Source organism: Lepidochelys kempii, chromosome 4 (genome assembly GCF_965140285.1).
Source record: "Lepidochelys kempii isolate rLepKem1 chromosome 4, rLepKem1.hap1, whole genome shotgun sequence".
Taxonomy (NCBI): Eukaryota; Metazoa; Chordata; order Testudines; family Cheloniidae; genus Lepidochelys; species Lepidochelys kempii.
This window is the reverse complement of record NC_136383.1, coordinates 17,588,474-17,601,436: the sequence shown is the minus strand read 5'-3', so window position 1 is coordinate 17,601,436 and position 12,963 is coordinate 17,588,474. Positions and strand designations below refer to the sequence as shown.

Below are 12,963 nucleotides of genomic sequence, written 5' to 3'. Positions count from 1 at the left end.
GGAGGCCTCAGATTTCCTGGATTCCTTTCAGTAGCTTTAGACTTGGATGTGACATAGATGTTGTGTTGATCTTGTTAGCCATCATGCTCCAGAAGGTGAACAAAACTAGGTGTCCATGATGCTTCTCTTATAGCAGACCAATAACGGATACAAAAGATCATGTTATGAACTTCATGAACTCAGTCATGAGCACAGGGAGTTGTACTTGTGTGGCTCTGCTCTGTCCTCTTAGAGAGATATCAGTTGGTGGAATAAAGCCTTACCCAACAAATATTAACACATCCTTCAATATGCACGTATGGCATTGTTTTTCTTCCTTCCTTGTTTTGGTCTGTGCTTAAAAATATGCCTTCAGTGCCCACTTCACATTGTCACTATTACAGTTCAATAAATATCTTGCATATGACATTAACCTCCTTTTGTTTGACTGACAATTCCAGGTAGCATTTCATTCAGATGACTGTAGCACTTTCACCATGTTGCAGAATAAAGAAATTAGTCTTTAGAAGCTATTGGGCATGCTGAACACAAATAGGTGATTGGAGAGGGGTTTTGTTGTTGTTGTTTAAATCATTTTATGTTCTTTTGTAATTTAGGTGAAGATGCATCTCTGCCTATTACAAGTGGTGGCAGCTACCAGGTGCTGGTGAACAATGTGTTTTATTTCACACAACGTGTGGTGGATAAGCTTTGGCAGGGCATGTTCAACAAGGAATCCAAGCTTCTTGTAGACTTCATCATTCAGCTAATTTCACAGGTAACAGTTCTTCATAGTAGTTGTATTACTGTAGTGCCTAGAAGCGCACGTCATGGTCCAGGACACCTCAGTGCTCTACAAACACAGAACAAAAGGGTGGGTCCCAGCCCCAAAGAAAGCATATTTGTTTAATTAGTGTAGTTTTAAAAGATTGTCCAGAGCACCTTATCTTTCTCCTTGGCAGTGTGATGATGATAAACATGATATAAATGCCTAGACGAATGGAAACAACTCAGGACAAGATATCCCCTTTCATCCCCAACATCTTGGGCCATCCACAAATTATTTGTCAGACTCTGTAGTTATATTATTGAAGATCTGAACAATCTTAGGTGTCATTTTACAAGCCCCTAGTGCATGAAAATTCCAGAGAAATGTATTAGGCTGTTACATACCAAAGGATTTGCAAGTTTGCGTACACAGTGTTTTGACATTCTCATGCCAAACTGGGAGAGGAGACTAAAAGAGCAATGTTTCAGAGTAGCAGCCGTGTTTAGTCTGTATTCGCAAAAAGAAAAGGAGTACTTGTGGTACCTTAGAGACTAACAAATTTATTTGAGCATAAGCTTTTGTGAGCTACAGCTCACTTCATCGGATGCATTCAGTCGAAAATACAGTGGGGAGATGTATATACATAGAGAACATGAAACAGTGGGTGTTACCATACACACTGTAACCAGAGTGATGGGGGAAGGGGCCTTTTGTAGTGATAATCAAGGTGGGCCATTTCCAGCAATTGACAAGAACATCTGAGGAACAGTGGGGGGGGCAGGCAATGTAAGTTTTCATGTTAGTGCTCTGTCTTTGGAAATATATGGGCTTTTCTCCTCAGCCTTTTTCTTTTTTTTCCCCTTTTTGAGTCTGCACCTTCATAGCATGGCCTTTTGGTGTTTATATGTAGCGGATCAGTGTTCTGCTATGATACAATGTTTTGATAGTGGGTTTGACTCATGTACCTGTCTGAGTATGCTGTATTCAGCTCTCTGGTGTCTGAGTGCCTGATGAAGAGAGAGGTCTTGTCTATTCTGGGGATATTTTCCCAATTATTCAGGCTTAAAACCATTGCTGCAGTATAGATAAGACTCTGATGCTGGGAACCATTTTTATAACTGGAGTAGTTGAACTTGATTTCAGATTAATTAGATTTAAAACTGTTATGAATTTGTGAGAGGATTTCTGGAGTAAGATGAGTCCAACGATTCCTCTTCCTCCTCCTCTTCCACTGAAGCTCATTGAGAACCTTTGTTGTGAAAAATTAGAACACAGCATTTCAATAAGTTACCACAGAAGTTGCCATAAAACAAAATTCTTATCACTCCATTTATCAACATGAGTTCAGTTCTCATTTCCAGGCAAGCAAGACATTAATACATACTGGGATTGAGCTAAAGAATTAATCAGTACAAAGATCTTTTAGTAAAATGAAAGTTTTTTGAAAAAAATCAGTGTCGGATTTGAAGAAATAAGTTTGTGTGGAGATTTCACTGTCTGACATTATATTAATTGTTTTGTGCTTTCCATCAGTCAAAAAGAAGATCTCAGGGGTTATCACTGGATGCTGTTTATCACTGCCTGAATAGGACCATCTTGTATCAGTTCTCAAGGGCACACAAAACTGTCCCTCAGCAAGTTGCTCTCCTTGATTCTCTAAGGGTCCTTACGGTAAACAGAAACCTAATTCTGGGACCCGGGAACCATGATCAGGAGTTCATCTGCTGTCTCGCTCACTGCCTGATTAATCTGCATATGGGGAGGTAAGTGCCTCAAACTTAAATTCATCATACTAGAGTCAGTCTTGTACAGTGTTTCTTCTTCCTCTCTAAGCTGTGGCTGTTTACTGATGAATCACAAACAGCTGGCAAAATTGTGGATCTCTGTTTATAATGTTTGATGCCAGGAAAGTTCAAGATAACTGAAATGGTTCATCTTGAACAAAATTACAATTAGGATTATACCCCTCAGACTGTATTGCCCATCTCCTTTCCCACAGCTATGTTAAGGTATTGGTACACGAATATACCTTGTTCATCAGCCTTATTAAGCTTTAATAGTGTAAAATATCTGCAAGATATTGCCAGCAAATGTCAGAAAACAATAACAGTGAAATACTTGTAATAAGTGTGGTTGATAATCAAAGTGGGATGTGAGTTTCAAAGAGAAAAGAACTAGAATTATTTTGCAAATAATGATTTTTTTGGTGCACTCATTGCCTTAGCATCTGGGCATACAACATTGGTTAAAAACAATCAGGCATTATATCAGCTCTCTACACCAGCAGCATAAATAGCCTCTTCTTTGTATCACCTTCCTGAACCGTTATAAATAACTGATGATCTGCAGTCTGGCAAATGCTTGACCAAATAATGTGTCTTGCACTCTGTTGTAAAGGTCAGGAACACCAATCTGAATTTCCTGAATTTCCATATTCTTCCGGTGAATTTTTTTTCCTGGTTCTTTGTATTTTATCTGTCTCTTGAGTATTAATACCAGCAGAAATCTAATGCTTCCCATTTGACACTTGTCATCAATTTGAATTGTACAAGTTTCACCCTATCTTTCCCCAGTGACTTTAGTAGAAAACCATGCCCTTCTTCATAAAACTGCAGCTCAGAGTGAGGCTGCATATCCCCAAAACAAGAGGGACCAGAAGCATGTCTCTGCTCCTGTAGCAGTACGCGTTGATTCGGTTTCATGATACCACAGAAAGATTAACCACTTCAGTTCTTAAACCCTATCTGCTTCTGTTCATTCTAAATTTATTGTAGTGGTGTTGATGGATTTGGACTGGAAGCGGAAGCCAGGATGACCACTTGGCACATTATGATCCCCTCTGACATTGAACCAGATGGAGTCTACAATCAAGATATTAGTGAAGGTAATTTAAAAAAGCAGCTAAAGCTAAGATCAGATTTCTGTTAATACCACTAGATTCTTAAAATGTTCTTATTCTTCTCCTTCCCTTCCTCACCACCATCTTTTTTCCCATTTTTTGGTGCAGGGTGTTGGCGGAAGGAGAGGGTGGTTATCTGAGATGGTAAACATATCAAAAATGTAGAACACTTCACAGAAATATTGAGGAGCATCCAGTGACAGCTATCTATTTATCAAAACAGTGTGAACATTTCAGTCCCTTCCTGATATGGATATAAAGGCCATTAAAAGTGTTAACAATACTAATTAGACGCAAAATTTGTTTATATATACAGAGGTTAGTCCAATATGAATCGATAGTTTCGTGTATGTCAGCTAGATCTTGGTAAACAGAGGTAAGAAGTAACTATGATTAGGCAAAAGGTATATAATTCAGTGAAAACAGCAGGATCTGTCACTTACTGGAAATTAGCTACCAACTTGGTCCAGAGAGGGAAACTGGGATTATTACAGATGGATGTTGAAAAGCACTAAAGAGAGTAGGTAGGATGCCTGAGAAGCAGGTAAGAGAGAACCACCAAAGAGCCCCTAATGATACATGAAGAAAAGAAACAGGTGAAACAGGAAGATATGGAAGTAGCAGTTTTAGGAATCAGGGGCGTGAATATAAAAGTTAAGTTCACTGTCAATCCTTATCGCAGAGAGAGAGTGGCCACCCTATTATTGTTCTGTACCCTTCTCAGTGTTCACCTGTATCAGTTTGACAAAACCAACCCTTAGAGGAGAAGATTCAGTGAGGTGAGCATTTCTAGTTTCATGAAGGTTGTATATATTATTACATACACAAAAAACTGTGTTAAAAGAACATTAGGTTGCAAAGTCAAAGACTCAAAACTTAAGAAATACCAGAATTTAAAGTTGCGCTTGCAACCTTAATTCCACTCCTTTTGCATGTGCATTATGATACTTTTTGATTACATGATCCCATCCTGCTTTTTCCACAGGACCCCTGCCTCATTCAGTGAACAGCGCTCAGTGAATGAGCAGCTATTCAGTATTTTGTTTTTCCTCATTGTTCAGTGTATGACCCTAGGCCCTATTTACTGCATATTTATTCAAACCTTCCTCTGAAGACAGAATTATTGATTTCCTCATGTTTTTTTCCCCTAAGGTACTCATTGCAAAGCATCTGAGTGTTTCACAAACATTAATTCTTCTGTGAGTGCTGGTCCCTATGGGTATTCACTGTGGGTGGGTGTGCACGCCTGGGACCAGAAATTCGTCAAAAGCAGTGTCGGTTGGTCCATGCCCACACTTTGCGCCGCCTCATGCTTTCAGCTGCACAGATGATTCACCTCTCCAGTTCTTTTCCTATGGCTCACGGTTTGGTTGGAACCTCCTGTGTCCATTCTTCTCTTCTTCTTTACTCCTGCACAGAATCTGTAAATATTGTAAATAATAGTTTAGCTTGGATTATTAATTTAGTTTAATTTTAGTGCTACGTCCCCTTATCTCCTGTTGTTTTCAGGTACCTGTTATGCCCTAAGTACCAGGCTTTCAGCCTTGCCTGGCCTGCCCCACCCCCCAGGTCTTCCTGGTGAGTGCCTGTATTGCTTCAGGGAGTTTAACATGCCCTGGAGGTGTGGCGTCTACCATACTTCTCTCCATGTACCATGTACTGTCCATGTACTTTGAACTTAAGCTTTGAAAACACTTTATGGAGCTCTCTGAGACCTCGCTTGGATCCTGGGCCTTCCCTCTCCCCTTCCACCTTTCTGGGCAATGTTTCACTGGTGTCCTGAACCAGTAGTTTGGAGTCCTTCACCAAGCACAGGTCTTTACCAAGCAGAACCATGAGGAATATAAGAGCAAATGCAAGAAGACGGATAAATCTATTGATGGATCCTTGAAAAAGAGTCCATCTTGCCCCTTTGTCTGATACTGCCCAAGACTCCGTACTCTGGAATGGGTGTGCCTGGAGTTTGTAGAGAAAAGGCAGTACCCTGAAACCACATAGTGAGGGACTGTTAAGAACTCCAGGAAGGTCAGAAGGGATCATTTCCCCCTGCTCTGACAGTACTTCCCCCATACAGATCCGCCAGCTTCAAGAAGGCATATACAGTCCAGACAAAGCACAAGACTATGGGCAGTTCACTCAGAGAGGTCCTCACTATGCTGTCCTGGAGGACTTATCTATGTATGTGGACCCAGAGACTCTGATTCTCTTAGAATCAATCCTGCTGCAGAAGGTCCTCTCCCCAGCAATGCTGGTACTAGGAACAGGAGGATCAGCCTCATCCACTTCACTTTCCATCTGTCTGTTGTCCCAGTCAGCTGGAACTAGATCCAGCAGCCCCACCATTGGAATGTGAGGAGTCCTGTTCATCAGTTGCAAATGAGCCAGTACTGATGGTCTCTCCAGATACCCAACGGAGAGCCATCAGCCCAGCTGAGGCTTTGAGAACCACTCTCCTTCCCTTTCATCCCCACCATCAGTAATTCTGACCCAAGGACCAATGATATCCATTGTGAGGTCCAACTCCGAATCCCTGTGACTCATCCCATCATTCTTATTGGGGTCTTTGGGACCCTTACTACTTTCACAAAAATATGGGACCCAACATTCTGCGCCTAGAAGTGTTTAACACCAGGTAAACAACCGTGGCCCCCACAGAAACAGCTGATGGAGGAGGATGAGCCAGAACCGCCAATACCACCAGAGTTACCAGATTGATTTTCTTTATCCTCTGCGTATGAGGCAGTATCACCAGCCTCCCCCTTACACCCAGATGATTTTAAACAGTACCAGGATCATTTCAGGAGAATGCAGATGCTCTCCGGTTTCCACTAGAGGAGATCCAGGATCTGGCACATAAGTTCCTGAACGTCCTTCAGGCTACAGTGCCCTCCAAAGTGGTATTCCTATTTAAAGAGGCCATCATGGAACCTGCCAGAGTGATCAGGCACACTCCTGCCACCTGAGCCCAGACCCCACAGAGGGCTGAAAAACATTATTTTGTTGCCACCCAAGGAGTGGAATTCCTGTTTTCCCACCCTAATCCCAATTCCCTAGCAGTCCAGGCAGTTATAAAAGAAGCCAGCTACACCAACCCAAATCCACTCCACCAGATAAAAATGCCAAATGATGTATTTTCATTTTCCATACACCAAATGAATCTATTTTCTTCAAAAAAAAGAAAAGGAGTACTTGTGGCACCTTAGAGACTAACAAATTTATCTGAGCATAAGCTTTTGTGAGCTACAGCTCACTTCATTCTGAACAGCAAACTTCCAAGCTTTGATGTTGAAATATGGCCTCTTGAATTATAACAAGCTTTTAGAGTTCATGAACAAACTTCCTCAGGAATGCAGGCCTAACTTTCAGGCCATTCTGGAGGAGGAAATGCGAGCAGTAAGTTGTTCCCTTCAGGCATCCCTTGACACAGTAATAGGCTCACTGGTTACCTCAATAATCCACGAGACAGCTTCATGGCTGCAGACCTCTGGGATCTCCAAAAAGGTCCAGACCACCACTGAGGGCTTTCCCTTTGATGGCAGCAACCTCTTTAGTAACCAAACCAATGAGTTGCTCCATACTCTCTCAGATTCACAAGCTATCCTCATCTCTCTGGCTATTTATACTCCGGTACCCTGTAGAAAATACCCAGGCCTCATCTCCCTTGGCATTGACTGCTGCTGTCTTCCTACAGATAATGTATGAACCTCCAAGAACCATCCTGAACCCCTGTCCTCCACTTCGCAGCCACGTCTTAGAAAGTTGTTTAGATGAGACATTTATGGGTTGACAGCCAGTCTCCCTTGCCCACTGTCACACCCTTTCTCCTGGTGTGACATGCTATTACAATGGACAAGTGGGTCCTGAACGTTCTATGAAATAGCTATATGCTAGAATGGCTCCCTCCTCTCCCCTCCCCCTCCCTTCCAAAAAAAAGACAAAAACCTTCCTTGTCCCTTTTCAGAGACCACTCTCATGAGAGGATTCTGAAATGGGAGGCAGACTGTCTTTGTCTTTTTCAACTGGGGGCAGTAGAGACTATATACCACCCTCTCACATAAGGATGGACTTTTATTTTAGGTATCAGAGTAGCAGCCGTGTTAGTCTGTATCCGTAAAAGGAAAAGGAGTACTTGTGGCACCTTGGAGACTAACAAATTTATTAGAGCATAAGCTTTCGTGAGCATCTGATGAAGTGAGCTGTAGCTCACGAAAGCTTATGCTCTGATAAATTTGTTAGTCTCCAAGGTGCCACAAGTACTCCCTTTCTTTTTATTCTAGGTACTTCCTCATTCCTAGAAAGAAAGGTGGCTGGAGCCCCATTCTGGACTTCAGACAATCAAATTTCTTCATACAACACTCAAAGTTCAGAATACCTGACCACTCTGGCCTCTATAATACTCTCCATCAATTCAGGCAATTGGTATATAGCCCTCAATTGGAAAGACACATTTTCATGTGGACGTTCACCCTGCTCACAGAAGATTTCTGTCCTTCGTAGTGAGCCAAGAACACTTTCACTACAGCGTGCTCCCTTTCAACCTCTTGGCTGCCCCAGGGGTATTTACAAAAGTTATTGCAGTGATGGCCACTTACCTGCACAGACAAGGAAGACCAGTATTTCCTTTCCTGGATGACCGGGCTGTTCGCTGGTCAGTTATACCAGGAGGTATATGCAACATCCACCATCTCATTTTCACTCTTTCAGTCACTTGCAGTGCAAGCCAATTTAGGCAAGTCCATGTTCACACCAGACAAACCATAGAATTCATTGGGGTGAACTTGAATTCAGACATAGTGAGAGCTTACTTACCTCAGGAACAGCTCCTTGCTATGAGGGCTCTCATTGACCAGCTTCACCTCAGACTTACAGCCCTATTCTACCTGTTCCTGTTGAGCCACATGGTGGTGTATGCTTATGTCATTGTACTTACAATGCCTTCAATCTGGTTATTGTCAGTCTGTGCCTCAAAAAGGGACTCCTTAGACAAGAAAGTTTCTCTTCCTTGGGACATGTTGACATCTCTCACCTGCTGGGACAACCAGGACAAAGTATGCATGGGGTTCCCTTTCATTTCTATATATGCAGTCATCTCGGATGCCTCCCTACTAGGATGGGGAGCACATCTTGACAGCCAAACAGGCCAAGGCTTCTGATCGCCTCAGGAATCCAAGCTACATATCAACCTACTCAAGCTTTGAGCAATTCATAAGGTATGCAAGACATTTCTACCCATCATTCAATCCACCCACTTAGAGGTCAAATCAGACAGTATGGACCTCTTCTATTATATAAACAAGCAGGTAGGAGCAAGATCCACCCCACTTTGCAGAGAAGTGGTCTACCTCTGGAACTGGTGCATCAGGCAAGGAATCACCCTTTGAGCAGTACACATCTCAGGAGTGATGAATTCACTGGTGGACAGTCTCAGCAGCCTTCGCAAACAGAGCATGAGTGGGAACATCACCCATCAATAGCACAGCATATCTTCCAACAGTGAATGTTCCCATCTTGGGATCTCTTTGCATCCTGAGACAACAAAAAGCACCTTGCGTACTGTTCCCAGCCAGCCCAAGGCCTCATTATCAGAAGGGACGTCTTCCTGGTGCAGTGGTCAGAACCACTGATGTATGCCTTCCCTCCCATACCTTCGCTTCCTTGTGTATTCAGGAAGATCAAACTCGATAGTGATCCTTATGGTGCCTTGGTGACTGAGGCAAATCTGGTTGACTGCCATACTACAGCTAGCCTCTCACCCATGTGTCTACCTGCCACCATTCTGGAACCTGCTTTCCCAGAATGAGAGAACATTGAAGCGCAACATCTCTACATCTGACAACATCATTGTTGATGGGCTGCATGCATAGAGAGCATGCTATGGGGGAGTTCAGTCCATCCTCAATACCAACAGGAGACCCTCTACGTGGAAATGCTACTCTGCAAAGTGGAAGCAATTCTCCCTTTGTTGTCAGCAGCATCATTTACATGCAGTGGCACTGGGCATTCCTGTCATTCTGGAGTATCTTCTCTCACTCAAGATAACCGGCTTATCAGTCAGCTTCCCCACAGGTACATTTGGCAGCCGTCAGCACTTCCCAGCCCCAGGTGGAGGGCTACTCAGTCTTTATTCACCGTATTACTGCAGAGTGACTGAAGGGATCATAAGGACATTCTCTCCAGTTTCAAAACAAGTCCCTGTCTGGGATCTGAACCTCTTCCTCTCTGCACTCATGAAACCACCATTTGAACCCTGGGCCTCCAGTTCTCTCCTTCACTTTTCTTTGAAAATCGCCTTCTTGATGGCAGTTACCTCTGCTAGAAGGGTTGGAGAGCTTGGGATCCTTATGGTGGATCTACCTTTTTGCAGCTGTTCACAAGGTTTCTTTCTAACTCCATCCAGAGTTCCTACTGAATGTTCCTTCTGAGATTCACCTAAACCAGACTGTTCACATTCCAGTGTTTTACCCAAGCCTCACCACAACATGGAAGAGACAAGGCTCCATTCCTTGCACGTGTGCAGGGCTGTAGCCTTCTAACAGCATGGAACGGCTCCCTTTCAGAAGTCCCTAAGGTCGTCTGTCACCATTAGAAAGCTATCTCTTGCCAAAGGGTCTCTAAGTGGATTTCCTCCTGCATCATCCTTTGCTATGATCTCATGAAACCCCATCCTCCTCAAATTGTCAAGGCCCATTCTATGAGAGCTGAAGCAGCATCAATAACCTCCTTACAGAAAATCCCCCTCTCAGAGATAGGCAGAGCAGCTAGCTGAGGCTCCATACGCAACGTCACCAGATATTACGCACTAGCCCAAGCTTTGGCTGGGAGGGAGTGTCCTTGGCCTTAGTGATCCCCCACTTTGTGGTACAACATGCTTCCTTGCACCCTGATTCTCAACAAATACTGCTTGGGAGTTACCCACAGTGAATATCTATAGGTCCAGCAATCAAAGAAGAAAGAAAAATTACTTACCTTACAGTAACTCTTCAAGATGTATGATCCCTATGAATATTCATGACCTGCCTTCCTTCCCCTCTGCTCGCATCATCACGTGATTCATGGCAGAGTCAGAATTGGAGAGGTGGTTGGTTCACACTGTCTTTTATGTCCTCTGCTGAAAGTATGAGGAGGCACACGTGTGGACCAATGGACGCTAATATTCTGGGTGCAGGAGCATATGCGTTCCCACAGTGAATACCCAGAGGGACCACACAGCTTGAAGAATTCCAGTTACTATAAGGTAAGTAACCTTTCTTTTTCCCAACATCTCTGTGAGACTAAGGGGTATTATCCCCATTTTACAGGTTGGGGAGCTGAGGCATAGAGAGACTAAGGTCAGAAGTTTCCATTAATTTTTGGTGGCCCTTTTGAGACACCTACAACCTGAATTCCATATGTTCAAAGCACAGCTTCCATTGCTGTTCTGAATGCTCAGCACATCAGACCCCAGGGTCTCAAATCAGGCACTGAGAAAATAAGAAACACATAATCAGTGATTTCCTGTGGAAAAGTTTGATGCAAGTTACTTGCGTAGTGTCACACTGGATCTCCATGTCAGAGGCAGGTATAGAATCCAGTTGTCCAGGGTCGCATTCAACGGCCTTCACCATGAGATTATCCTTTTTCTTCCTGCAATCCCTTGCCTCCTTCTCTACACACCTTTCAACTTGTACAACAAATGAGGCAGGGGACTTATAGGCAACAGCCTCCTTTACTAACACAGCTCTGATTCCTCTCCAGAGCAGGTCCGTACTATGCATTGAATAAAGCAAGAGTCCTATGGAAATAAAAGTATGTGATCATGTAATCAAAGATGGTATCAAAGTGCTTATGCACAAAGGGGCTGAACTGAGGTTGCACAGGCACTCTTAATAGTGGCATTTCCTAATTTTTGAGTGCTTGACGTTACAAGCTTAGTAATGTTCTTTTAACTTAAGGATTTTTTTGGTGTAATTTGCTAGCTTTTTAAAAAAGGAGACTGAATTTGTATTTTCAGTTATGTGGCATCACACTGACATCCACATGCTTCATCATGAGGGTTGGAACCTTTATATCCACCACACATACCTGTGCCACTTGAACTATTGGAGTAACTGATAGAGGATGACAACCCATTACTGTTATGTGAACCAGCACTAGGAGGGGATGGAAACACATGCACTTTACCCAGTGGGTTTCATAATTCTTTGCTGACAGTGGAGAAATGGTGAAATTCTGGAATCTTGAGTTCCATTCTAGGTTTCAAAGGGAATTGACCACTTCTTCTGTGTCCCGTCCAACCCTCCCCTGTCCTGTCTCTTCCCAGTTAACCAAACCCTTTCCAAATATGCTACCAAACCCTTTCCAAATATGCTTGCTCCATATCACTTAAAGCATTATTTTAAAATGGGAGGAGTTTAAGTCCTTAATGATTCTTTTTTGTCATCTTTCTTATGCCCTGGAATATCTTAAGGGCACAGAATACTCAATCACACAGACTAATGGTGATGAGATGTAATACTAGTGAAGAAAGTCTCGTTGGGAGCTCAGTTAATCCCACTCATGCTACTGATGATATACCAGTTCAGTGTTCTTCATTGGTAGCTTTCATAGGCAGAATGTAGGCAGCAGCCTTCAACTAGAACATTGTATCACTACTAATAAAACCAGAAATATACTGCCACAGTCTCAAAATGTAAGCTACCTCCCTCACTTGGGGGCCAGTTTGAGGAGGAGATAAAAGTATGAAATTAAGATAATACTTAATGTGGAAAGGAAGACATGATTCAGAAAACAAGACTGAGTCCCAGATTGATTATAGGTATTGAATGCGCTGAACAAATATTGTAAATAATTTTTTTTGAGTTGTCACATGAATGTTCTTTGGTTGTGTTTGTGCCTGATTGTGTTTTGCTTCCCACAAACAGTTATGAGTTCAAGGTTAACAGAACGAATGTCAATTTAAAAGTTACATGTGCAAGAATTTCTGGAAACCAGATTTTGAATACGCATGTCAGTATATTTGCAGTGGACTTGTTGACTCACTCATCCAATCAGGAAACAGAAGCAATGCTGTGTGACTTACCTGAAAAAAACACAACTAAATCAACACAGCTGGAATGCTGACTACTCAGAGAGAAGTGTTTGTGATCACCAATCTATGGAAGGAGAAAATTTGTCAAAAAAAATTGGTCAAATGCAAAGAATTTGAGGAAAAAGACATTCTGCATGTGGGGAATACAAAGCCTTCTTTGTCAGATATATATTTTTGTATGAATTAGTCACTCAGCTCATTAATACTTACTGTAAAACTGCCAAAATGTGGTCGGAAATTATTTATGAT

At 42.6% G+C, this 12,963-nt stretch overlaps 1 protein-coding gene across 9 annotated transcripts in view; it reads left to right on the top strand.

Moving 5' to 3' along the window:
• Window positions 1–12,963, top strand: part of WDFY3 (WD repeat and FYVE domain containing 3) — a 262,135-nt gene that overhangs the window by 195,951 nt on the left and 53,221 nt on the right. For all 9 annotated transcript variants that reach the window (XM_073340560.2, XM_073340559.2, XM_073340566.2 and 6 more), the window contains 3 exons: window positions 597–757; window positions 2,282–2,511; window positions 3,523–3,632. In XM_073340560.2, coding sequence (XP_073196661.2) covers window positions 597–757; window positions 2,282–2,511; window positions 3,523–3,632 — 501 coding nt within the window. The remainder of the gene's footprint in view (window positions 1–596; window positions 758–2,281; window positions 2,512–3,522; window positions 3,633–12,963) is intronic.